Genomic DNA, 27,853 nt, shown 5'->3' on the forward strand with positions numbered 1-27,853 from the left:
CTGACAGACAGACCTTCAACACACAGCTAAGGGTCTGTCAGGTCAGATGGAAAATAGCATCCATTTTATAAGTACTTTGTTTGTGAACAAAATAGGCAGTGGCTTTTGTCTCATTTGACTAAAAGCAGAGCACTTTCTAGTCAAATGCAAGGTGGAGTGAATGAAAGATTGAATGAAAGTGATTCATCTTTTGCTATGTCCTTGCAGGCAGCAGATTTAAGCACAGCATCCTTCTCCCTTCACATGAATATAATGTTTTGGCTGCAGACCGCACCAGAGCCTGAGAGGTGTTAGCAGAGAGAGGCTGTGTGTCACTTCCCAGAGGGAGTCTTTTTCTCAGCCCTTTCCAACTGTAAATAAGTTTAAATGGTCAAATCTGTGCTACACGCAATTCACACAGATTTAAACAGATCCACACACCAACAGCAAAAAAAAAAAATCCTGTATGGTAGATTACAAAAACATTTAGATTGACTGTAAAACATCCCGTTGTTATTAGTCCTCAAAGTGATCATGTATGGATGTGATCATCATGGAAACTCAAACTTTAAAATGCTGCGCATTGTAATATTGGCATATTCTCTAGCTGGAGGCGCATAGTGACATCTGGTGGTAGAGGAATAGACAGGGTTAAAGTGGATATGTTTTGGATATCATTTAGGATTCCAGATTTTTAATAACAGAGTAATAGTTGGCCCTAAAACTTCATCCAGCAATCTCTCATTGGGCATACAATGAGTGCTGGCAGTGACGTCATCTTGCAGAACAACTAAAGCTGGAAAAATAACGATTTAAAGAAAATGTTTGAGCGCACACATGCAGTGTGTTAATTGGGAGAGGGCCAGCAGCAGCCGTCTACCAGCTTTACAAACAGACTGAACAAAACAACCACAGAATGGTTCCCACCAAGTGAGATGCATAGTAAGACTGACAGGGAGTAGAAGAGAGACAGATCCGTGTATGCCTCAGGCCCTGGTAACCTTTACACACAAAAGCAGGTTTTGGTAGTTATGTGCGTGTATGTTTGTACATAGCTAAGTATATGGCTGGAGACAAAAAACTATCAGAAAATATGAATCTCATTGAATAACCTCCATTACCGATAGAAAGGCCTACATGCACCCAATCCCAGCAGTGTTGGTCCATAGAGACTGAACAGTAAATTACATGTTAAGTTGTGTGATTGATACTGCATAAACATGTAAAACGATTCAGATGCTAATGACTAATTTGTGAAGCAGAATTTGGTCCAAGGTCCATTTTCCTCCTCTGTAGGTGTCATTTGGTATGCTGCTAGGCATTGTAAACATGAGAGTTTTCAGACTTAATGACCGTCACTTGGCCAAAGGCAGCAGCTGGAAGTGGAAGTGTTATGGGAATTGCCAACCAACATTTCTCAAGACAAATAAGGCAAAAGTATGAACACATTTTTATTATTTCTAACTTCCGTTTCACATACAAAAAAAAGGTTAAGGAAACAACAGAAAACACACTCCACTAGGGCCTCTGTACACACACACACACAACCCCAGCCATACATCAGGCCATTTCACAGCACACTGTTAAAATGGAATCGATTCTCCAAACGGATTGGCTGCTGGCCAGGCAGGCTGGAGGGGTGACATCTTGCTTTCAGAAACTGCTGAGTCAGCAGCTGCTGATGTTAATTAAAAGGCAACGCTCTCAGTCTCCCTCTCCACGCGTAGCAGGATAGGGGGAAGGCTAGTTCCTATCAGGGACAAAATAAGAGAGACATCGACAGACAGAAATAAAGTATGTGAGGAGACTAGAATGATACGAAAAATACTATATTTCACATCTGCCATTTCAGACCAGTTTACGTCAAGGAGTGACTCAACGGGACAACTATAGACAATGTAACGTTAAATAAGTGAAACAACGGTGGAAACCCCAGACCAGACCTGTGTGCATATAGTATGCTACTGCGCCGTGAATGTGCGATACCGCGGCAGATGGGTTTTCTCAGGGTAGTGAAGTAGCAAGCACATGTTCAACGTGCCGTCATATTACGGGATTTCCACTTTCACCACGTACAGAAAGGCAATGGAAGACCACTCGGTATCGTTTTGAAAGAGTCAAAACTCCAGAAGAATTGACAAATAACATTCCAAAGCATTTACATTTTATGCAGAATTTCTATCCCATAGACAAAGTCAGTCATTTTGGTGTGTGTTTTTTTCTGATGTTGCTAGTCTCACAGCTATAGATTAAAGCCCAGGGTAAAGGCACTGGTAAATTAAGGCAGAGCGGCAGACATCCCTGATGAATTTCCTATTGATCCAACATACTATCACTCATACAAGTGTTTTCTGATCAGCTCAGGCGTTCGCATGCTTCAGTTCAGTTGGGCTGACACCGAACCGAACGAGTGCACTCGCATGCTCCCTTAACAAAATACATTCGCGTGAGAAACGAGAAAAAGCGGCAATAGTAGTACTTGTCCATTTTGAGACGCTGTAGCAACTTCCCCAAAATAGTCAGAATTAATCTAAGGCAATTCAACAAATGCCATTAATGTTAACGTTTTTAATGTCGAGATCTTAGTACCAACATTTTACATTATCTGCATATTTCCGTTAGGGAACGCCTACTTTGAGGTGCGCGTGTGCATAACTCAATTCGCCTTTGCACGCTTCCTAAATAATGCGACTTTTTAAAACGTTTGCAAATGGTAAAAAGTCTACAAACCATAGTCCACTCAAAATATATTATAGTTTTAGTAACATTAAAACTGTATTGAGATCAAATGTTTAATCGATGAGAAAATGTGCAAAATTTCGCCCAAAATCCATCTCCTCCACTGCCCGCCAGTGGGCTTCGTCTCACTACCATATTCGACACATGTTCGACATATGTAAAGATGCATCGTTTAAATGTAACTGGCTCACCGGTAAAAATAAAAAAAGACCTCAAACATGGAAAATCGCATAACAAGATAGGCAAACATGAGTCCATGAGAGATACATTTTTTTCTTCTTTTTATGATTTTTAAACAAATATAAGATTAGTTGCAGCATAATTTACAGATAGCTTGTTTTCAAATAACATCTACAGAGTGAACTCAATTACCGATTCAACTGAGCACTTAACTCAGGAAGTGATGGACAAGTGTCGTGTTGTTTATGATGTGGCATCACATGATACCCATATACAGTCAAACAGAATAGTGAAATATCATTAGAAATTGATACTAACAATATGCAAATTACAAAAAAACAAGGTCAACACATACAAGTGTTGGCTTAAAATAAATCATTAATACGGTATGAGATAGGCACTACATTAACCATTTATGCACTACATAAACAATTTAGGCACAGACTAGTGCAGCACTGTTGCAATGATAATCTGGTGTTTGATGGTTTAATGAAAACAAGTGGTATTCACATTATGACAGACTATGAAGGACGGAGGGGGTGTGTATGAATTCAAAACACCAAAGAAGAATGTACATTTCTATCTACAATAGCAGGTTGGCATTCATTGTCATCAATCTTGTCCTGGAGGCAGCTCTGCAGTGGTCACTAGCTGGCACAGCCAGTCATAACATCAGATTTTAAACCCAAACCTAACCATAATGCCTAACCCTAACTTTAAATTAAAGAAAAAAAAAGTACATTTTTACATCGCCAATTTTAAATGTCCAGCTAGTGGAAATTGCTCAGGGCAAGATTCATGACAAACATCAACGTGCTCTACAATCCAGGGAAGGAATCAGCATCTTCCCTTCAACTGAGACATGCTGCCTGCCAGCTGAGAGCGGGGTTGAGCCCAGGCTGAGAGGAGAGAAGGTCAGAGAAATATCATGTCATCATCAACGCCATTTCAGACACCTAAAACAAAAACCAGTGCCATTCACATAAATTACCTATATGAATGAATGTTCAATTAACAAATTCACCTGTGACCTTTGGTTCTCATCTCCTTGGTTTTTATAAACGCATCATATTATTGACTCATTGTCACAGTGAGATTCTAGATACAGGTTTTTTGTAATAAGGAATAAGATACAACAGGAAAGATTGGAACAAGGATATTTCTCAATCAAATAAAAATAAAGATACAGGTGTCCCCTTGAATAGAGAATGACATGGGACAAACAGACAGACTACCAAAAAGGTTATAGAATAGGTAATTGAGAACTATGACGCTAACAAATAATAACTTATTATCTTTGAAAAGCTAGACTGCAATCTTCCTCTTTAGGCATTCGTATAAAAACAAAAGCGCTGGTTCATAAATGAAGGTTAAGATCAAAACCATTTTAAAGGAAGTCAAGGAAACAAAAATATACTTTTGTATAAAACATTTTTTATACAAATTAAATAAGGTATTTTGTGAAACACCCACAGGGAGTGAGACATGGCTTTTCAAAAACATTGACACCAACGCCTCGATCACACCGATAGCGTAATTGCATTTTGGTACACCAAAAGAACATTAATTTCCAATGGAACGCTGCATTTGCCTTTATCTAAAGTAGGCATCAAACTGTATGCATAGATGGCTTGACAGAAATGGTAGCAGAAGGTGAAAGTTGAACTTTTGCTGCACACATATCCAGATGTTGCTGCGGACCATTTAGGTACGTACGCTGTAGGTGTGTTTGAGGCGTAAAGGTGAAAGGTAAAAGAATGTAATGTATCTTGTTCCCTTTCACAATATGGGACAGAGGTAACTGTGGAATATATATTTTTTAAGAAAACGGGGAGTTAAAAGATTTAAAAATTAGTCTGGTTCATTCGTCTCTTCACATGGGTGACGCCACGTCAGAGCTCAACTCCATGTCCAGAGTGAGGGAGTCTGGGAAGACAGAAAGCAAGAGGGCTGCCATTAAAACAAGTTAAACCTTGCTTCACACGCAAGCACAGTACGAGTATGTGCATGTGTGTGTGTGTGTGTGTATTAGTATCTGTCAGGACTTACCCAGCGGGCCAGGGTTGGCCTCAGCCTCGTTGTGCATCAGAGAGTCCAGGGTGCGAGGGGACATGGGAAACAGATCACTGGTGTTACCAGAGTTGGTGCTGCAACAAGACAATACAGGAGAAGAGGGAGAAAACATGTTAACACACATACAGACATCATAGTGATTAGATCTCTAGGTCCTTTTCACCACATCATCACTGCTGTTACGCCACCATAGACGAGGACAACACTCCACATTATTACATGTACACACAGTATTACAGGTTTAAATACATGAGTCAAGCAGTTCAGTGTTGACTGGGTCGGATTAGTGACAGGTTGGGACCGTTCAGCCACTATGTGTCAATGTGCTTCCTTTTGACCAGCGTATGACTGAAGTTAGACGACAATAGCAGAAAGAAAGGGGCAAAGGAGAGCAGTTAGTTAGTGGGAATGTTAATGACAAGTATTCTAGACAATCTAGCTTGTTAAGAGCAGGCAGGCCAGTGGGCAGAAACACACCAAAACCCTCTACAGCCCTGACAGACATTCTGTTCTAAAAAAGTGCATGACGTCTCACAACAACCTACTACTATAGTCATAGGTGGAGAACAGTGTAGACTGCGGAGGGGAGGACAGCTCATAATAACGGCTGGAACGGCACGAATGGAATGGCATCAAACCATGCGTTTGATGTATTTAATACCATTCCACTGATTCCACTCCAGCCATTACCACGAGCCCGTCCTCCCCAATTAAGGTGCCACTAACCTCCCGCGCGGTGGAGAACTAAAGGAAGGACCAACGTTTGGCCTTTAGGAGTTCATCTCCACTGAAGGCACTTCTAATGAGCCCTTCAGTCTACAGCCTATCAATCCACAGCCTCTTCTCCCCTCCTGCTGTTCTAGCCCGTTCATAATGGACTGTGAAGTGGGGACCGTTTTACCATTATCAAGCTGTAAACTAAACGTGGCCAGCGTGGACTGATTTTAATGGGAGGGGTCATGACACCAGTACGTAGACTTAACAGGGAGTTTAAAAGGTGAATGATCTACTGAGGATGTGATTGGGAAAGGGAGGCCATCTTCAAGTAGGATGAACCCAACTCAAAAATGGCTGAATACAATATGACTGGAAGCTGCTCTGGTGTTAGAACCAAGGAGAGTGGCAGTGAGTTAGAAACAGAACAGTGGGGGTGTGGGTCTAAATGAAGAGGCTGAGAGACTTATTACACCATTCCCTGTCTGAGTCTCACCCACACATACGTAGAGAAACACACACACACACAGCCCTACATGCCCCCACTGCCTACCCAGGGAATATCCCGTTCCCAAGCAGCTCGCTGTCCGGAAAGTCCATGAACACGGAAGGGCACCTACGGAGACAGGTCAGGATCTCACTGAGCAATCCTCTCAAACACCCCCCTCCACCCAAACAAACACCTCTACCTATGTAGTACACACATACTCATCTAATCCTACAGAGACAGGTCAGGTTCTCACTGAGCAAACCTCTCCCAACGCTGCTACACACCCCGAAAACAGTACCTCCGCCCCTGGGTTAGCCAGTATACACACCCTTCTGATCCCTCTGCTAAACTCATACACACCCACTCCGTCCCAGAATAGAGAGCACTGCATGGGCTACAGAACACCTCACACACACTCTTTCTGTTCCCCTAGAAGTGCAAGGAAAGCTTTCTATTTGGTTCTAGTGGTGTTAAAGTAATCTGTATGCCTGTCTGGGGATCGTTACTTGCTTCCTCCACTCTGCTTTGTCTAGAGAGACGTGTACACTTTGCCTGCCTACAGTCCTGTACTTCCTGTTCCCAGGCCAGACCAACGACTGTATAAATAAGGGAAAGACACTGACTAATAGTGAATCCGTCTGTCTGTTTGTTGGTGATGACTATATAGGAACGATCTGGGAACCACTCTTCCAGGGTAAAACTCCCACCCGCCCCATCCTTACAGGAAGCCAACGAGGGGATGTTGGAGGACAATCAAATATTTTGTAGAAAAAAGAAGGAAAAAAAAGTTGAACATTTTGCAACATGACTGTCCCAGTTTCCATTACACAACCTAGTGTGAAGTCACTTAGGAGCATTAACTCCTTTGAGGGAAGTGAGCACTAACAGCTCTCAAGGAAAGTGGATACTTACGGGGTTACACAGATGAACTTTGTCTTTAAGTATGGTTGAATGGCTGCGGGAGAAAACCAGAACACGTTTTAACGTACACACAGATCAAAATATTCCCCATCTCACAAAGCACCAACCTCCAAAACGGTAAAGAAGTATTCATTATGGAGGTACATCCAGATCTTCTTCCATTAACTCATCCCGCAGTTTCCATGACAATACGCTAAAACCTCCTGATTGACTTACTACTACACGGGTCGCCGAGCTCCGCCTCTGGAGCAGCTTCCGGTCGGCAGTACTTCCCGAAGGCGTCCTCCTTGGGGATCTCTGGGAAGAGGTAGACCAGCGGAGACACCAGGATGTTGGTGGCGTCCATGATCTTGTATCCCATAATGATCTCCGCAAAGGACATGCTGTTGAGCTGCTGCTTGGTGTAAGGCTCCACCGACTGGATCTGAGTCTTCCCTAACGACACACAGAGAGAGTGAGAGGGATACGAAACCATGTCACAAGAGCAATAATGAGATTAAACTAAATAACATGCAACATGGACAAAGACCAAATTGACATGCACAATAGAAAAGCGAGAAAGACAGACAGAGCGCCAGCCAGCCCAACACACTGCCCTCTTACCACTGATGTCCTTCTCCACCCAGGTGAAGGTGATGCCTCCCTCCTTACTGCTCTCACTGAAGCGCAGCAGGAAGGTACCAGGAGGCTTAGGGCTCAGGATGGCCCTCTCCCTCTCCTTACTGATGAAACCCAGAATATACCTAAAAACAGACCGAAAGAGAGCAGAGAGAAAATGTGCCGTTTTTTTTTTTATGGTCACTTACACCAGATAGGACAGAGAAAGACTGAAAGGGAGACAATTTAACTCCATTACACTTGACACTTTACACTTGTGCATTTAAGCCTAAAACCTGTACTCTAGGGTTCAACGGCTCAGCATTACAGTTCTCAGCAGTGCTCATATGAACTCAATGTCATGAACTCCACTCCTTCCAACTTGGATTTTGCCCAGCTGTTCCAGTAACAAGTCGGTAAACAAACAGAAGCGACCTCTCACCCTTCATTCCACAAAGCCAGGATGTACTTCTTGACCAGGTCAATGATGTTGTCCAGCCATACCCAGAAAGAGAAGCCTTTCCCCACCATGTTCTCCTGAGGACAAAGGAGGAACTAATCAAGTCAAACTGTGAAGCTGTTTACGACAGATAGATAGATAGCTATAACAACATCTCAAGAGAGACTGATTGGGCAAGGACATACTTTGCAGAACTTGGCCCAGGTGATCTGGCATCCAGAGTAGTTCACACACGGCCCTAGACAAACAACACAAACACATTTAGTAGGCATTGACGCCGTACAGACCATCCATAGAAATACATTTTCTAGAGTGGGCACTCATTCCGACTCTCATTCAATGTTCTGTGATAGACATCATTCTATTGCTTTGGAGCCATCCAATGCAGATGAAGGTAGAGTTGCAGACAGAAAGGTTCCTCACCTAGTAGTTTCTCAGCCAGGGTGGTGAGCTGCTCGATGGTCAGGCCTCTCTTAGTGGTGGAGGAGAACTGCCAGCTCAGCACCTCCGCTACCTGATCCCACGTCCCCACAGGAGGCTTGGTGAAGAAGTTCACATTCTATAGGACACGACAACAGGAAGAGGAGGTCAGGGTGGATTTCGCACCCAACCCTCTCCAAGGCGGACGCCACTGCCAAGAAGGTATGACACAGTAAAGATGACATCAGTAAGACTCTATTTGTAGTTACAGGACAGCGGTCGAACTCGAGGTGGCGCCAGCAGTCTTACCTTGGGGTGGTTGGTCAGCATGTTGTACCACAGGATGGAGGCCCAGGCGTTGGGCATCTGGCAGATGTTGGAGATGACCACCACTGGTAGAGAATGGGTCTAATGGACCATAGAGAAAACGCATGAAGAATGGTTAACCTGGACATAGGATCAATTAAGATACACACGTATGGTGCAGTAGCACCTTTTTGCCAGGCTTTCAAAACTAACCTAGGTTGTTAGGTCATTCTATTCAAGTCCGACATGAAATGCCATTTAACACATTCCTTTAATTCTATTCTTCTTTGGATTGCTGTGACAAAGTGGTCGGCCGTACGGGAGGAAAAGCTGTCAGTGTCCTGAGTGACATGGCAGAGACGTGGGGTGCTTAGTCCCTCACTGAGAATGAAGTCTTAAAATCACACAGCAGCACCCCTCGCCTCGCTAAATGGTGTCGTTTATAGAAGACGGAGTGCTGTGATGAATTATTTCACAACGTGGGTGTGCCAAACCCCCTCTCACACACCCACACTTATTTCCCTCCATTTCTCAATGCTAATGTGTTAATTATCCCAGCTAATGCATTTTCACACTGCTGTGTTTGGGGGGGGCAGGACATAACCATTAGATGAATGATTCCTGTGTCACAGCAGGGGGCTTGGACCAGCTACGGTGATATCAGAGGGAGGAACCATGGTGGTGGTAAGGGAGGTATAGAACAGGTCAGAGACGGATTACCCCTGGACTCGCTGCACCGGCAGGGGGTGGATGGGACGGATGATGGGGCGAGGAGCAGCAACAGTAGGGAAGCACGGAGAACAAGTGTGATTACTGAATCAGCTCATTGGTATTCGGTGCATGGGGAGAGCAGAGCCAGGCCCCTGGAAGCCTAGGGCACCATCAAGCTAATGATAATGACTGTTTTGTCTATTGGCTTGCGTGTGTGGCAGAGCCAACTCGTGGCCTTAAATATCTCATCTCCGTGTAATTGCTGCTGACGTAGGATTAAGGTGGAGTCAGGGGACTACATGCTGAGTGTTTGGTGTTGCCATAATGAGACTTGACAAAGACCGCCTTGGAGTTAGGAAGCACAACAGCAACTCCCCACGCAGCCTGTGTGCACACAGGTAGAGAGCGGAGCTAGGTCTCACCTCCAGGTCGATCTTCAAGCCCTGGTGGTAGACCTCTGTCTCAAAGGTGATGAGGTGGAGCTCCTCTGTAACGATCAGGGAGGCCTGGGGAGGAACAGGACAGTCAGGGTTAAAGGTCGATTGATGCTACTGCTACTATCAATACTGATGACAATAGTACTATAAACTCCCAAAATGATACGTTTAAGTTAACAGTATAGCTACAACAGTCACCATAAGAAAAGGAGCATTCAAGATTGAGTGTGGGACTCACATCACTGTTGGTCCTGCCACCATTGCCACACCTCTGTTCCCTCAGGGTCTGAAAGAGAAGGGCAGTTATCAGTCAAGCAACATACTGTACAGTACCACACTAGACTCACCACTATACTGACTAACAGGTATTCACTCACCAGGTGTTTGAACTCTGCTGACAGACTGCCATTGTTGGACTCCTCCATGTTCATCACCTTGGTGTTGGTACCTAGGATGTTGAACTTTCGGGACCTGGGAGAAGCAGGGGACAGCAGGTAGGGTCGGTTATTCACAGGATCCATGGCAAAAGGGACATTCTAAGATTGATAGGTTAGGAGACAAAGGGTTTCAACATAACATAAAAGTCACTTACCCTCGAATGGCTGCCACGTCCCCAGATTCCCTGAGAAACAAACAACAGAGGTCAATTCACCTTCCCTGGGACTGAGTCGATCGTCGTGTTCGATGCAAATAAGACATGATCGTGGGAGTGATGGACACAAGGCATGCAAAACTCACTTGTCAATAATAACTTTGATCTTCAGCTGGTAATTCAATTCTGGAAACTTCACCAGTAATCTGAAAAGAGAGAACATTTTTGGAAAATCACATTTGGTGAGAGCACATAAAGCAAAACGCCAAAGACATCAAATAAGGCCGTTTTGTATTCAACATAGGCATCAACTGGGGGCACGGAGTTGAAACATGGAGTCCCGCAGCCCCTCTTACCTGACTTTGTTGGTGAACTGCACACCTGTCTTGATGACCAGTGGTCTGTCTGGATGCATGGGCATACAAGGCTGCCTCTCCACCACGAACGCACTGCAACACAATGGCCAGATAAGAGGCGGTGCATTAGGGCACAATGGTGGAAGTCTGTGATAAACAAAACTCTGAAGCCTCATCTAATGCCCATCCTAATAAAATGTAAAAATATCTCCATATTTGCCAAAGGCTATGCCATGTATCCAAAACATCTGAATATTATGCAAATTCGATCCGATAATAAATATCCAAACGATCTGGAGAAGCTCCCCACCTCTTCATGAGGTTCCTGAACAAGTCCACTATCTTCTCCTCCAGAGCGGGCCGGTGCTGGATGATGGGGTCTCCCTTATAGGACACCTTCTGCTGGAGCTCCTCCAGCTTCTTGATCTGCTGGCGGATCTGCAGCTGAGACTCAGCCAGGGAAGTAATCCTAGAGGTCAAAGGTTAATCTAGGTCCGTCATTATGGCAGTGCTACCCTGTTTGTTAAACAAATTTGGAACTACAATTTCATCTTATGGTGTCTTGCATTGACTACAAATAACAGCAACTTCTCCTTCTTCGCCTCTGACGTTTACTCTACGTGAGTGTTGGGGGGGAATAGATAGTGTACAGTCATGGGGAGGGCACAGAAAATGATTTTAACGTGGAAAGTAAAGGCTACTAATGGTAACTGACCATGTCTCCAAGCGGTCCAGGCAAATGTTGGGTGGTCCTCCGATGCAGGCAATCTGCTGCCTCCTCTTCCAGTCAGCCAGCTCGTCATCTGTCAGGTTCTTCTGTACAAAGTCCATGGCTGACAGCAGCCCTGCCATCTCAGTCACGATTTGCTACAACAGAGAGGGACAACAACACATCCTTCAGACACTGATATAACCAGTGTTAAAGTGACATTCAGGGGGCTCTGAAATTACTTTTAAGATATATTTTATTAATCCACACGAGATGGACATCAGCCGCAGTGCAGCGCCCAATGAGCAGTTTAGGGGGTTAAGTTCCTTGCACCTGCGATATTGATGCCAGCAACCCTCCGGTTGCCAGCTCACTCCCCGCCAGCACTAGGATTCGAACAGACAACCCTCCGGTTGCCAGCTCACTCCCCGCCAGCACTAGGATTCGAACAGACAACCCTCCGGTTGCCAGCTCACTCCCTGCCAGCACTAGGATTCGAACAGACAACCCTCCGGTTGCCAGCCCACTCCCTGCCAGCACTAGGATTCGAACAGACAACCCTCCGGTTGCCAGCTCACTCCCTGCCAGCACTAGGATTCGAACAGACAACCCTCCGGTTGCCAGCCCACTCCCTGCCAGCACTAGGATTCGAACCGACAACCCTCCGGTTGCCAGCTCACTCCCCGCCAGCACTAGGATTCGAACAGACAACCCTCCGGTTGCCAGCTCACTCCCCGCCAGCACTAGGATTCGAACAGACAACCCTCCGGTTGCCAGCTCACTCCCTGCCAGCACTAGGATTCGAACAGACAACCCTCCGGTTGCCAGCCCACTCCCTGCCAGCACTAGGATTCGAACAGACAACCCTCCGGTTGCCAGCTCACTCCCTGCCAGCACTAGGATTCGAACAGACAACCCTCCGGTTGCCAGCCCACTCCCTGCAAGCACTAGGATTCGAACCGACAACCCTCCGGTTGCCAGCTCACTCCCTGCCAGCACTAGGATTCGAACAGACAACCCTCCGGTTGCCAGCCCACTCCCTGCCAGCACTAGGATTCGAACCGACAACCCTCCGGTTGCTGGCCCACTTCTCGAACCGAGGGTACGATTATATCTTCCGCATGATTATCATGTTAGACAACATGATTAGTGAATTTGTTTTACAATTTTGGCCTCAGGGATTTTTTTTTTACTAAATAGTCTCCAGCCCCACATTCTCCAAAATTTGACAGCCATTATCACCCTCCTCATCTTGCTCATAAATATCTAACGCCTGACAGCAGCATGAATATTAATTTAACTCAATTGAAAATGAATGATCGAGCACACATTAATATCGACACACATACAGATCTCTGCATGTGTAGTGAAAGGTGCTGCTGCTGAGTACAAATGTTTGTTGGGGCTGCCACGCCCCCCTGCTTGGGCCAGACAGTTTCATCTTGCTGCTGAGTACAAATGTTTGTCGGGGCTGCAACGCCCCCCTGCTTGGGCCAGACAGTTTCAGCTTGCTGCTGAGTACAAATGTTTGTCGGGGCTGCAACGCCCCCCTGCTCGGGCCAGACAGTTTCAGCTTGCTGCTGAGTACAAATGTTTGTCGGGGCTGCAACGCCGCCCTGCTTGGGCCAGACAGTTTCAGCTTGCTGCTGCTGAGTACAAATGTTTGTCGGGGCTGCAACGCCGCCCTGCTTGGGCCAGACAGTTTCAGCTTGCTGCTGCTGAGTACAAATGTTTGTCGGGGCTGCCACGCCCCCCTGCTTGGGCCAGACAGTTTCAGCTTGCTGCTGAGTACAAATGTTTGTCGGGGCTGCCACGCCCCCCTGCTTGGGCCAGACAGTTTCAGCTTGCTGCTGAGAATTAGAGAATGACTAACCCAATTCTACAGCTTACTATTCAACAACATGTAAATATGCAGGTTTATGTCATTTATTGCACACACGTAGGAGGTTCGAGCAGAATGTCAACTAGCCTCTCCTACTTATCGCAGAAATTCGGACTATACTGATTCAGGGTATTAGGACCCTCGAAGAGAGGATGTACGATGTTGGGTCAGATGGACACTAAGGAGGGGTGTACAAGGGCCCTACCCTCCTGAGCTGGTCCAGAGCACTCAGCATCTGTTCCAGCTGAGACATCTTCTGCCGGGTGGCTGCCGCCTGGCTGTTCCCATTCATGTCCTGGGACAACTCTGAGCAAATAGGAGAGGAGTTGGGTGGGTTATCTGTAGATTTAAGAGTCAGTGATATTTGGTAGTATTTGATGGCGGGCCAGAGTTTCAAAACAAGAACAAGCTAAATCAATAGTAGTAGTAGAGTATAAAATTAGAGCCTCTAACAGATTCATATCCTATCCATAAATTCCAATAAAATTCTATAAAAATACATCTAGAATTGTAATATTAAAAGTGAAACTTACCACCCTGACTTTTAAGGGTCTTGTAGTTGAAGTCAAAATCATCCTGGAGATTCTCAAGCATCTTCATCTTTTGTTCCATATCCTATAGCAAAGTAAAAACGCAAAGCATGTAAATCAAATGAGGTATTAAATAACAAGCCTGTGTAAAACCACATATTCTTTGGACTAAACGTGCAGTCTCACCTGCACCCTCTTCCTGATGTCCTGCAGGTTGTGCTCCAGGATCTGTTGTTTCTCCGTCACCACAGTGCCAGACGGGTGAGACGCCGTTCCGTCCTGTGCGGCGGTGGTGGCGGTCTGCAGCAGCCTCTGCTCTTCCCAGAGGCAGCGGGCTACAATGCGGGCGATCTCCATGGGTTTCTCCAGGTACTTGGACTGCAGGTGCTGCTTAATGCGCCGCAGGTTGTGCTGGTAGAGCACGTTGTTCTCCTGCAGGAAGCGGCTGTACTGCTGGTCAATCTCCCCCAGCAGGTTGTGGAACACCAGCGTGGCGTGGGACTCCTTGTTCGCTGCGTACGCCCTGCATAGCACATTTTCTTGTATTATCTTGATTTAATTAACCAGGTAGGGTGTTGAGAACAACCTATAGTAACAACCTAGCCTCTAATAAATGTTCATATCTCTAGTTATTACTCAAACGCATTGTAAAAAACAAATCCACAGATAAGATATGATATGCTTTCCGAACGCAGTGTGTTCAGACGACTTGTCTTTTTCCACATCGTTACGTTACAGCCGTATTCTAAAATGGATTCAGTTGTCGTCCCCCCCCCATCAATCTACACACAATAGCCCATAACAACAAAGCAAAAACAGGTTTTTAGAAAGGTTTGCAAAAGTATATATATATTTTTACTGGAATATCACATTTACATAAGTATTCAGACCCTTTACTCAGTACTTTGTTGAAGCACCTTTGGCTGTGACTACAGCCTTGAGTCTTCTTGGGTATGACGCTACAAGCTTGGCACAACTGTATTTGGAGAGTTTCTCCCATTCTTCTCTGCAGATGGAGCTCTGGAGATGGAGCTCTGGAGCTCTGTCAGAGTGAACATCAGGTTCTTGGTCACCTCCCAGACCAAGGCTCTTCTTCATCGATTGTTCAGTTTGGCCGGGTGGCCAGCTCCAGGAAGACTTGGTGGTTCCAAACTTCGTCGATTTAAGAATGATGGAGGACACCGTATTCTTGGGGACCATCAATGCTCCAGACTTTTTTTAGTATACTTCCCCAGATCTGTGCCTAAACACAATCCTTTCTCGGAGTTCTACGGACAATTCCTTTGACCTCATAGCTTGGATTTTGCTCTGACATGCACTGAGCACACAATTTTGAGTCTCATAGCAAAGGGTCTGAATACTAATGCTAAGGCATTTCAGTTTTTTTAATCATTATAAAAAACAACCATTTCTAAAAACCTGCGTTTGTCATTATGAGGTATTGTGTGTAGATTGATGATGAAATGTTTTAATTGAATCCATTTTAGAATAAGGCTGTAAGGTAACAAAATGCGGACAAAGGGAGCAGACTTTTACGGTAACAAGGAAGTTTGGGAACTGAAATAGCTTTTGGGTAAATCCATTTGAAGTCACTTTTTGACAACATCACTTTTGCTGAAAACAAAACTGTCCATACATGTCTGCCAATGACATAACATGACGGTCAGAAAGTGACTTTTTGGACCCGAATGCCAAAACAATGCCATAACATGGCGGTCAGAAAGTGACTTTTTGGACCCGAATGCCAAAACAATGCCAAAATATGCTCAAAGTTGAACCATTTGGCATGCCCCAGCACACTATGAGACATCCATGTCTTCATCACTGGAAAATATCAACAGTTGAGTTTGATATAAATTAAAAAGTGTTGTCAAATAATTGTTTTTATTAATAAAATAATAAACAATATATATTTTTATCTTTAACATCAATTACCTAAAAACGTGTGAACACTGATTCTTTTCATATTGGCATTCGTTGTAGCTTAGACCCTACTTCAGATCCTCTGAGGTGTTTGTGTTGTGTCGCCGTTGGTTGAGACATAGCATGCTGTTGAATACAGGGTGGGTGTCATTTCAATCCTAGAAATAGAATTCATAGAATGGCCTGATCAACTCTATTGCAAAGGAGATGTGTCGCGCTGCATGAGGTAAATGCTGGTCACATCAAATACTGACTGGTTTTCTGATCCACGCCCCTAGCTTTTCTTAAGGCGTCTGTGACCAACAGATATATCCCTATTCCCAGTCATGTGAAATCAATAAATTAGGGCCAAATGTATTTATTTCAACTGACTGATTTCCTTATACGAACTGTAACTCAGTAAAATCTTCAAAATTGTTGCATGTTGCGTTTATATTTTTGTTCAGTGTAATTACTACCACAAAGAGGACTGCCGGTCCACCCACCAACGAATGTCAACTTAAAAATGGTCATGTCTATTCTATCATGTATATTTCAATAGGTTTCTAATGGATGATTGACAGTATAATTGAAAACATATCCCCATTAAGTCAAGAGTCTCTGATGTGTGTGTGTGGACCGACAACCATCTTTGTGGTAAACGTTTCTGGCGTTTAAACACGTTTTTTTGATAATTGACGTTAAAGGTTAAAAAATGAAATGATAAAATAGTTTGACAACCCTGTTCGTAAGCTTTTAAATTAGATTAATCTCAGCCGTTTATCTTTTCCAGTGATGAGGAAATGTCTCGAGGTACGCAAAATAGGTCAACTTTGAGAACCGTAACCCCTTGAAGGTTTTGGCATTCAGGTCCAAAAAGTCACTTATTGAACACTTCCACAATGGGCAAATGTGTATGACGTGTTCCCTGCTAACAGTCTAATGTTGTTGATGCTACTTCAAAATAAATCAAAACGATTGTAGAGGAAAATCAATGCCACAATGAGCGTGAGCGGATGACATATTTCCTTCCCCACTACTAACAAACAGAATGAGCAAGCACAACAATGAGCCATGTCATCCTGCCGAGTGTTGCCAGCAGCAGTGGTGTTAGTGAACTGTAGGTACTAGGTACCCATTCTGTAGTGGTGTCGTGAACCACAGGAACTAGGAAAGTACCCACCAGTCCTGGCTTTCGATCCAGGGGGCGAGGAACTGCCGGAGCTCCATGGGGAAGCTGTCGCTGTACAGGTGGTACAGCTGCTCCAGGTACCTGGTCTCCAGCTGCTGCAACTGGTTCCACTGGGCCATGCTGCCAGCTGCCTCCACAACCCTGTATAGGACACACACGTGGAAATAGTTTGAGGAAGAAATGGAAAGCAAGGAAGACACAAGGAAGCTAGATACTAATGAGGGGAACAGGTGTGATCGAGACAATGATCGGCTCTTGACAGCTAGCCAAAGCAGGACGAAACCTTGAGGCCACCGTACAGTATGTCTCTACACTGAAACATTTCCAATACCTTGATCATTTGTTTTAACTCTGATTGTCTTGAATCTGATGAGAGCATGTATAGACAAACGTCATATTCGCCCTGACAGGAAAACCTCAGAAACCGAAGACAAAAGTATCTGATGGTACCTCAGCCAGCTTCCTATAAACACAGAGACATCCTGTTCAACTCAACGCACAGCCTTCACCGAGAAACATAAACCAAAATAAACCCTGGCCTTTGGCCTCCCCGTTGGGCAAGGTGAGCCAGATAGAAACCCTTTGGTCTCCCTCCAGCCCAGGTCTGATGCGAGCAGATTTATTCAGCATTACTAGAAAACTATTCAGACTTCAAAGTAAACAGGAACCACATCATTGATATTCATTCCCAGTTGAATAGAATGTCACTGTTGTCATCGTCAGCAAACCATTGAATTATGTAGGTCATGTAATGCAGATGACACCGTCAGCATGTTAGCACAAAACGGTTTCTGCTCCACATTCCTTCCATAACAGTGTAATTATATTTTCAAAGTGAAAGTGATTTTCCATAAACAGCGGTCATGATTTCAGTGAGTTATTTGAGCAGCCATGCTAACCCAGGCCTGGTATTTTTCCTACATTACAGTGTACTTCCTAAAAGCCTTGACAAAATCCTAATTACAACCAGTGAAAAAGGTAGAGAACTACAGAGCATCACCCCCCAGCCCTGAAAGAAATAACACAGTCATCAGCAAACATCTGCCACCCTTCTTATTTTACTGGACACAGGAAGGAACACAATGTTCTCCTAGTAGCTCAATTGCACAATAACTTGCAAGGTGGTGGTTAGGCTACAACGGTCCTGATAACAAGTCCCTATACAGTAGCAAGACCATTTTTTTTTTTACTGCAGGCTAGATGTAAGGAAATTGAGAAAAGAGAAACAGAGGAGCAAACTGTACAGTTAGGGTAACATTTTAAATCATGGGATTTGATATTTCTTCCATTCTTTGCGTCCTCATATCTGATATGCTCCATTGACAGATTCAGATAACAGAACTTATCCAATCACAAAGACTCAATTCCTTGGATGACAGGTGAACAAACATGCTCCAATCGCATCTGGCTTTGCAGAGAAACCTAGGGTTGCGTCCTAAATGGCAAGATTTTCATTGTGCCTTGGTCAAAAGAAGTACACTATGGAGAATAGGTTGCCATTTGGGACGAATCCTCATTTATAAAAATGTCACTTCCTCTTGTCCTACGCAGGTGAAACAATGAGTTGAAATTGCCTGTGACCTTTACTGCTTGTATTGGCAATTGGTAGATTTGATTGCAATCCTGGTTTACTTCGCCTCTACTTTCCTTACCCTGTCCACTTCCTGTCAGACTGGAATAAGGCCAATAAATAACATTTTATAATTCCAGTCGATTCCACAAATATGATGAAAAGTCAGTCAAATCATGTGACTAATGCAAGCAGAGGTTGAGCCACAAGATCACACAAAAAAAAGCTTGTGATGATGTACACTGAAGAGCACCAGTGACAAATTGCAAATGTTTGCCATTGTTTGTTATGTTGCTAGCATGAACAAGCATATACCTTTTGCTAAAGCTTTTTTGTTGTGTTGTATTTTACCCCCTTCTTCTCCCCAAATTTGATCTCGTCTCATCGTTGCAACTCCCCCAATGGGCTCTGGACAGGAGAAAGTAGAGTCATGCGTCCTCTGAAACATGACCCGCCAAATCGCACTTCTTAACACCCGCCCGCTTAACCCGGAAGCCAGCTGCACCAATGTGTCGGAGGAAACACTGTCCAATTGACAACCGAAGTCAGCCTGCAGCCAATGCTTGCTAGCAGATATCCATAGACTTCCAGTCATTGCGCTAACGCTAGTTATCAACTTCCTTCAAACTGCACGCAGAGACATAATAATGGTATCCACGAGTTCACCTGACTCTGGAGAAGTAGATACAATGACAAAGTATCCCTTGAAGTCATACAAAAGTATTACTGTGTGTGAAGTTAAACGCATTCGGTCATTACCATTTATTTTTTATACACACAGAACTGCTTTAACTCAGCGACATTTGAGAGTTTTCAAGCCCTGCCACAACATTTCAATTGGGATTAGGTCTGGACTTTGACTAGGCCATTCAAAAACTTCAAATTTGTTGCTTTTTAACCATTTTCATATCGACTTGATTGTGTGTTTTGGATCATTGTCTTGCTGCATGACCCAGCTGCGATTCAGCTTACAGATGGATGGACATTCTCCCGTAGAATTCTCTGATACAGAGAAGAATTCATGGTTCCTTCTATTAAGTCAAGTCGTCCAAGTGCTGAGGCTGCAAAGCATCGCCAAACCACATGAGGTTGAGGTTCTCACTGTGGAATGTGGTGTTTGGTTGAGACTCATCCAAAAAGTTGACTCAAGTTTGCCAAAAAACATCTGGTTGATCATCAAAACTCTTTGAAGAATGTTCTATGGACAGATGAGTCAAAAGTAAAAACCGTCTGTGAGCTGAAGCGCAGCTGGGTCATGCAGCAAGACAATGATCCAAATCACACAATCAAGTCTACATAAAGATTAGAGGTTGACCGATTAAATCGGAATGGCCAATTAATTAGGGCCGATTTCAACAACAATTTCATAACCATCGGTAATCGGCATTTTTGGACACTGATTGTGGCTGATTACCTGTTACGCGAGTGCAGCAAGAAGCCAAGGTAAATTGCTAGCTAGCATTAAACTTATCTTATAAAAAACAATCAATCTTAACATAGTCTCTAGTTCACTACACATGGTTGATGATATTACTAATTTATCTAGCTTGTTTATCCTGCGTTGCATATAATCGATGCGGTGCCTGTTAATTTCTCATCGAATCACAGCCTACTTCGCCAAACGGGTGATTTAACAAGCGCTTTCGCGAAAAAAAGCACCAAATGTCGAAGAGTTAAAGCAGTTCTGTGTGTACCTAACCATAAACATCAACGCCTTTCTTTAAAATCAATACACAAGTATATATTTTTAAACCTGCATATTTAGTTAATATTGCCTGCTAACATTAATTTCTTTTAACTAGGGAAATTGTGTCACTTCTCTTGCGTTCCGTGTAAGCAGTCAGGGTATATGCAGCAGTTTGGGCCGCCTGGCTCGTTGCGAACTGTGTGAAGACCATTTATTCCTAACAAAGACCGTAAATAATTTGCCAGAATTGTACATAATTATGATATAACATTGAAGGTTGTACAATGTAACAGCAATATTTAGACTTAGGGATGCCACCCGTTAGATAAAATATGTAACGGTTCCATAATTCACTGAAAGAATACATTTTGTTTTTCAAAATTATAGTTTCCGGATTTGACCATTTTAATGACCTACGGCTTGTATTTCTGTGTGTCATTATGTTATAATTAAGTCTATGATTTTATAGAGCAGTCTGACTGAGTCTGGCTGGCTCGTAAGCATTCATTCAAACAGCACTTTTGTGTGTTTGCCAGCAGCTCTTCACTGTGCTTCAAGCATTGAGCTGTTTATGACTTCAAGCCTATCAACTCCCAAGACTAGGCTGGTGTAACCGATGTGAAATGGCTAGCTAGTTAGTGGGGTGCGCGCTAATATCGTTTCAAATCGGTGACATCACTCGCTCTGAGACCTTGAAGTAGTTGTTCCCCTTGTTCTGCAAGGGCCGCGGCTTTTGTGGAACGATGCTTCGAGGGTGGCTGTTGTCAATGTGTTCCTGGTTCGAGCCCAGGTAGGGGCGAGGACAGGGACGGAAGCTATTACTGCTACACTGGCAATACTAAAGTGCCTATAAGAACATCCAATGAAATAGTTCTGCATGGAAGAGTGGGCCAGAATTCCTCCACAGCAACGTGAGAGACTGATCAACTACAGGGAGTGTTCGGTTGGAGTCATTGCAGTTCAAAAGGTGGCACAACCAGTTATTGAGTGTAAGGGGTCAATTACATTTTCACACAGGAGCATTGGGTATTGCACAACTTTTTTTAATGAAATAAATTAAATATGTAATTGTTGTGTTATTTGTTCACTCAGTATCCCTTTATTTAATATTAGGATTTGGTTGAAGATCTGATAACATTCAGTATCAAAAATATGCAAAAGTAGAGACAATTAGAAAGGGGGAAATACTTCCACAGCACCTCATTAAAACATGAGCCATTTTCGTGGTACTGGTTATTCCGAGTTGAACTTGACCAAAGTTCTCGCTAACTCCTCAAACCAGGTACGTAGGGCTCTGTTCTCACCACCGCGGGTTCAGACTAGTGCGACCGGGTCGGTCACGTCTGCATATGTACCTAGCAGGTTTGCATGCTCAGTAATTAGTATGTTATGTTGAGGGGCGTTTTCCTAATAACGCTATTCGTTGACTGTGTGTGATAAATATGTCCTGATATGTTCAAATGTATTATGTATTGGCCATTGATGTTTAAACTATTGAGATGTATTGATTATGGAGTGACATTCATATTGGTTAAATACCTGCTCCAGGGTTTGTTCAGGTGCTCATTTCGAGAGAGCTTAGGCTACAGTGACATGTTGTCCCAGGGCTCTACTAAACTCTGCTGTGAGGGTCCACTACATTACAAGTTTATTTGAGAAAAGGAAAGTGAGGAAAGTTAGAGGGCACCCCTACTCATTTCACATGTTAGACATGTCACCTTTCCTCATTCCTCTTTCACTACACTGACGGAAACAGGTGCATCATCCTGCCTGGGGTGTATTCATTACGCTGGTTCGGTTGCAAAATCTTTTGGTTTGGTTTGCTTTGTTTGCTTCCGTTTGGTTCTTAAACGGTAAATGGTTTCCATTGCAAGGCGTAATGAATACACCCCTGGAGTGAGATTGTGCTACATACAAAAACTAGACTCAAACCACAACACAGAGCAGCTGAGCTGACTCATCATCATGTGTCAAAACTCAAACTGTCACCTTCCCATTCAATTACTTGTTTTCTTTCAACTTCCTCAAGTCATACAAAGTGCATGGGCTTAAATGGATCCCATGTTAGTTAATGAACAGCTAAGCTTGTAATTTACAGGAGCTCAAAACAGCCAACTCTTTGGCAACAGGTGACAACCCAGTCAAAACCCATAAAATATAGATGACAAGATCGATGAACAACTAAAAAGCAGAAACTTCCTTTGTTCAACCTGACCCTGAATCCATGGGTAGCTTCTGGTAATGGGGGGGAATTTCTCATGTCTTACTCATTGGTAGGAAGAAGTTTGGTCCAAATCAGATGTTGGGTACTATATTTGACTATTATCTGAATCTTATAAAAAAACAATTTTTAAAAGGCCAATTTGGGTGCAATCAATGAGCTTAATTTCTCAGAGATCAAATTATAATTTAGTTTAGCTTTTCTATATTAAAAGTATCTTTTACTAACTAAAGATTGGATTTCAGAACAATACTCAGTCACACTCAGAGAATGAAAAGGAACATATGACAACACCACTCCATCCGGATCATATCCAAAGTGGGCATTACCAGTGCCTATAAAGACTGCTGACTTCACTCTAGTTCTCCATAGACAACTGAAAAAGAGCAGAGCTTTTGTCTGAGCAGCACTTGTCCCATCATTGCCATTACAGAGTGGCGTGGAATGCACAGGCAGACGACAGAGAGCCACAGAAACACCGAGCTCCACCAGGGTTAACAACACAGCTGTGTGAACAGTGGCACAACACCAGACAGGCCTGGGGATCTCTACAGCCTTGGCCTACAGAAGCAAGTCAACATGAACTGACTTTCACTGAGCCGGTGTTGAGAGAACTGGAGGTCTCAAGAACAGGAAACATTCCGTACTGCAGCAAGGCACCACTCATTTCATCACCAGTATCTCTCTGCAGCCACTATGGGTAGGCTACACCATAAAAACATTTGTTGCATGTCTAAGCACTGTTTGTCAAAAAAAAAAAAAAATGTCGTACTGTACACTGTCCATTGTACAGTACGGGAGGTGGGATCAGCCTGTCAAGGAATCTAGTCTGCATTGTTCAGCTAAAGATAACAATTTGACTAGAAAGCGTCAGTCGTGAGGGCCATGAAAAGCAGCCACATCCTTTGCACTGTCTGTAACTAGGCATGGGCCTAGTACTTTCTATGTAACAGAAATAATGTTACTGTATCTTACTTTCTAAAAACGAGCATTGCCATGCGGTGAACTGTTAAACCCCATATTTCTCTAACTCAGAGAGAAGGTATAACAGTTTTCTACACCTCACTACAGTATCAAAGTCTGACTCGATGCAGTAAGCAGTTGCTTCTCCTTTAAGTCACCAGGGACCAGTTTTTCCAGATCAAAATCATCCTGTGTTTAGCTCCCCCTTCCGATGTGGTCCGTCCTCATATTTGGATGTAGTTTAAAGACAAAATGAAAGCAAATCTCTAACCGCATCTTATGCTACAACACAGATCATGTTATGTGATACGATAACATTTGGTTGAAATATTGTCTTTGTGTCTTCTTAAACAGCAAACCATTTGAAATGGGGAAATTTGACACAACACAGGATCATTTTGTTCTGGATTAAATGTTTAGATAAACTGTGCCCATAAACTGTTTAAATAAATGTAAAAAACCCCAGCAATTTAAAACAATGATATTTAGATATAATATTCAGGAAACAACAAGAGAAAAACACCTTTTAGTTATCATAAAAGCACCCTCATAAAAGCACCACAAAAGCTAAACGAGAACATTGGACAATGGAAACATTATTTGAGGAAGAGATTCCAGGAAAATGCATTACTAGATTCCGGTAAGTGTTTCCTGATGCAGTGTCATTATACCATTGGACAAGATAAGGAACAATATCAGCGACAACCTTACAGTTTTACATTCACTCGTCAATGCTATGTAAACAACTTAAAGATGACAAATAGGACGATTGTATGTATGTAGGGACTTTTTCCCCACTAAGCCGTACTACAATTCATATGCCTTGCGACCGTGATATGTAAAGTACCAGTCAAAAGTTGACACCTACTCATTCCAGGGTTATTCTTTATTTTGACTATTTTCTACATTGTATAATTATAGTGAAGACATCAAAACTATGAAATAACACATATGGAATCATGTAGTAACCCCCCCCAAAAAAGTGTGAAACAAATCCAAATATATTTTATATTTAGATTCTTCAAAGTAGCAACCCTTTGCCTTGATGACAGCTTTGCACACTCTTGGCATTCTCTCAACCAGCTTCATGAGGAATGTTTTTCCAACAGTCTTGAAGAAGTTCCCACAAATGCTGAGCACTTGTTGGCTGCTTTTCCTTCACTCTGCGGTCCAAATCATCCCAAACCATCTCAGTACCAGAGGCATCCCTACAGACCCTGGTTTCATCCCGGGCTGTATCACAACCGGTCGTGATCGGGAGTTGCATAGGCCGGCGCACAATTGACTCGGACATGTCCGGGTTAAGGGAGGGTTTGGCCGGGGTAAGCAGTCATTGTAAATAAGAATTTGATCTTAACTGATTTGCCAAGTTAAATAAAAGGTCGAATACATCTCAATTAGGTTGAAGTCAGGTGATTGTGGAGGCCAGGTAATTTGATGCAGCCTGCCATCACTCTCCTTCTTGGTCAAATATCCCTTACACAGCCTAGAGGTGTGATTTGGGTCATTGTCCTGTTACAAAATGATAGTGGGACTAAGTGCAAACCAGACGGGATGGCGTATCGCTGTAGAATGCTGTGGTAGCCATGTTGGTTAAGTGTGCCTTGAATTCTAAATAAATCACTGACAGTGTCACCAGCAAAGCACCCCCACACCATCACACCACCTCCTCCATGCTTCACGGTGGGAACCACACACGCGGAGATCATCCGCTCACCTACTCTGTGTCTCACAAAGACACAGCAGTTGGAACCAAAAGTCTCAAATTTGGACTCATCAGACCAAAGGACAGATTTCCACTGGTCTAATGTCCATTGCTCGTGTTTCTTGGCCCAAGCAAGTCTCTTATTATTGGTGTCCTTTAGTAGTGGTTTCTTTGCAGCTATTAGACCATGAAGGCCTGATTAACAGTCTCCTCTGAACAGTTGATGTTGAGATGTGTCTGTACTTCAACTCTGAGGTGCAATCTGAGGTGCAGTTAATTGCCGATTTCTGAGGCTGGTAACTCTAATGAACTTATCCTCTGCAGCAGAGGTAACTCCGTATCTTCCTTTCCTGTGGCGGTCCTCATGAGAGCCAGTTTCATCATAGCGCTTGATGGTTTTTACGATTGTACTTGAAGAAACTTTCCGGATTGACTGACATTCATGTCTTAAAGTAATGATGGACTGTCATTTCTCTTTTCTTATTTGAGATGTTCTTGCCATAATACAGACTTGGTCTTTTACCAAATAGGGTTATCTTGTCACTACACAACCGTTGGCTCAAATGCATTATGGAAAGAAATTCCACAAATTAACTTTTAACTACCTCACGAAGACTGGTTGAGAGAATGTCAAGAGTGTCATCAAGGCAACGCTGTCATCAAGGCAACGCTGTCATCAAGGCAACGGATGACTACTTTGAACAATCTGGGGCAGTAGGGTAGCCTAGTGGTTAGAGTGTTGGACTAGTACCCGAAAGGTTGCAAGTTCAAATCCCTGAGCTGACAAGGTACAAATCTGTCATTCTGCCCCTGAACAGGCAGCTAACCCACTGTTCCTTGGCAGTCATTGAAAATAATGATTTGCTCCTAACTGACTTGCCTAGTTAAATAAAGGTCAAATATATTTATTTAAAAAAACTTTTGACTGGTACTGTGGGCCTAAAGGCCGAGACAATAAGAAGACACAGTGGCAGAATAAATTCAACCACACCTTTGTTTTATCACAAAACCGGATAGCTACCCCTGTCCAGTGAAGTTCACAAAGCATATTGCATGTACAGTAACCTGACCTACACCATGGTCAAGCAAGGTAATGTTTCCGACATTTTCAGACCACTAAACAACTATTGATTTAAAACCAGAGTTACCGCAAGTCACAAAGAAAACAGGAGCTGCCTCCACTATTCCAGCACCATTTCAACATCAGTGACAACTAAAAGATACCAAAAAACCATTTGGTCCAATTAAAGTAAGCTGTCCATGGTTCTAATTACTCTGTGTGTGTGTGTGCGCGCACCTTCGTGCAAGTAGAAAAACATGTTGACTCCTTATAACGAAAGGAGGTGCGCCAGGACCATTCACAGTTGAACTCAACGCTGATTGGCTAATTGCTTATACTTTTTTGTCAAGTGAGGCCAGAGGCTGTTTTGATCGCTCTGATGCTTTCTTCCTGATAGATTCAATTCGCAAGAGGCTGAACGTAGGAAAATTATGTAACAGAGACGAAATCAGTGTTGTTGTTTTTTTATCGGTCATTTTTGGCCTTCCCTTGGCATCCACTAACACATGTCACTGGCTGTGTGTGTTTGTAATCCCTCAAACTGTAGACTGGTTGTTGCAAACCTGGAGGCATGCATGGTTGACGTGATGACTTCCCCAAGCACCGTTTGATGGATCAAATGGCCGTGACATGCCCACATGAGAGTGGTCATTACAACCTGCACCACTGCATGTGGCTTTGACCGAAGTTAGCATCCCAACATGGTTGCACATGCAACTTCATAAAAATGTGCAATATCATCCTTGAAGAAATGGCCAGCACATCAACACACGAATTAGGCATAAACGGTCGGAGTATGCTATCCTTTGAAAGCAAACGTATAACCAACAACAGCTGCAACGACTGGTAGGCCTAATCTATTTGCGAAACAGTGTGATTAAACTTTTGGCGATTTATGTAATAGCGTGGAGGACGTAGCTCCAGTTACTTTGCGTCGAGTGAGATTCTCAATCTGATAATACATTGATGCTGCTCGCCCACCACACACGACTATAATGTGTTTTTTAAAACTTTACTCTCATGGCCCAACCACAATATGATGTATAAATGATACAAAGCAAAGGGGTCTGCGACCGCCCACTTACCCTACTGTCCACGGGAAAGTGTCAGAAAAATGATCCCGTCAAATCGTAGCCAGCCACCACCCTTAAACCACCAGAACGAAATGTCTTATTGTACAGGACAATCGAGAACTTTTAACCAAACTGTATTTCTAACAATCGCAACTACAGTAACTTTAGCCTACTTCAATGTCGCAGTATTGTACACACAGACCATTAGTTTTCCAATTCCAACCTGAGTGCAGACAAACGTCAAGAAAGCGTTGATTGACATAACTAGGATGCAACAGAAGACGAGAACGCAATTTCGTCCAATCTTTGTGTAGGATATTGCAAGAAGGCGGGATTAAAGCTAAAGGGTGGTTGTGAGTGTAGTGTTCATTGCGCGCGACACGG

General features: G+C 43.5%; 1 protein-coding gene across 7 annotated transcripts; it reads right to left on the bottom strand.

Moving 5' to 3' along the window:
• Positions 1 to 1,417: 1,417 nt before the first annotated feature.
• On the bottom strand, positions 1,418 to 27,711 carry LOC112225989 (signal transducer and activator of transcription 3-like). 7 transcript variants are annotated; one of them, XM_042307545.1, is made up of 24 exons: positions 27,672 to 27,704; positions 27,482 to 27,542; positions 17,182 to 17,331; positions 14,283 to 14,619; positions 14,100 to 14,181; positions 13,772 to 13,905; positions 11,691 to 11,842; positions 11,286 to 11,444; positions 10,976 to 11,068; positions 10,766 to 10,825; positions 10,620 to 10,649; positions 10,405 to 10,498; positions 10,266 to 10,313; positions 10,013 to 10,096; positions 8,883 to 8,981; positions 8,577 to 8,712; positions 8,339 to 8,391; positions 8,136 to 8,230; positions 7,700 to 7,839; positions 7,313 to 7,531; positions 7,088 to 7,130; positions 6,239 to 6,301; positions 4,948 to 5,045; positions 1,418 to 4,848 (listed from the first exon to the last, which is right to left on the bottom strand). In XM_042307545.1, the coding sequence occupies exons 3-24, from the start codon at positions 17,307 to 17,309 to the stop codon at positions 4,772 to 4,774; spliced, it is 2,424 nt and encodes an 807-aa protein (XP_042163479.1). In that variant the 5' UTR covers positions 17,310 to 17,331; positions 27,482 to 27,542; positions 27,672 to 27,704; the 3' UTR covers positions 1,418 to 4,771. The 7 variants fall into 7 exon arrangements, with proteins under 7 accessions (XP_042163479.1, XP_042163482.1, XP_042163481.1 ...); XM_042307548.1 differs by having other exon boundaries at positions 1,418 to 4,824; positions 13,772 to 13,872; positions 27,482 to 27,711; XM_042307547.1 differs by having other exon boundaries at positions 13,772 to 13,872; positions 27,482 to 27,711.
• Positions 27,712 to 27,853: the final 142 nt, after the last annotated feature.

This window comes from Oncorhynchus tshawytscha, linkage group LG27 (genome assembly GCF_018296145.1).
Source record: "Oncorhynchus tshawytscha isolate Ot180627B linkage group LG27, Otsh_v2.0, whole genome shotgun sequence".
In the NCBI taxonomy this organism is placed as follows: domain Eukaryota; kingdom Metazoa; phylum Chordata; class Actinopteri; order Salmoniformes; family Salmonidae; genus Oncorhynchus; species Oncorhynchus tshawytscha.

Coding starts and splice junctions, on each gene's coding strand:
- LOC112225989 (XM_042307545.1), bottom strand. CDS start 17,309: ATGGCCCAGTGGAACCAGTTGCAGCAGCTGGAGACCAGGTACCTGGAG. Junction 8,231..8,338: donor CCTGGGCCAAGTTCTGCAAA/GTATGTCCTTGC, acceptor CTTTGTCCTCAG/GAGAACATGGTGGGGAAAGG. Junction 7,532..7,699: donor GGTGGAGAAGGACATCAGTG/GTAAGAGGGCAG, acceptor GTGTGTCGTTAG/GGAAGACTCAGATCCAGTCG.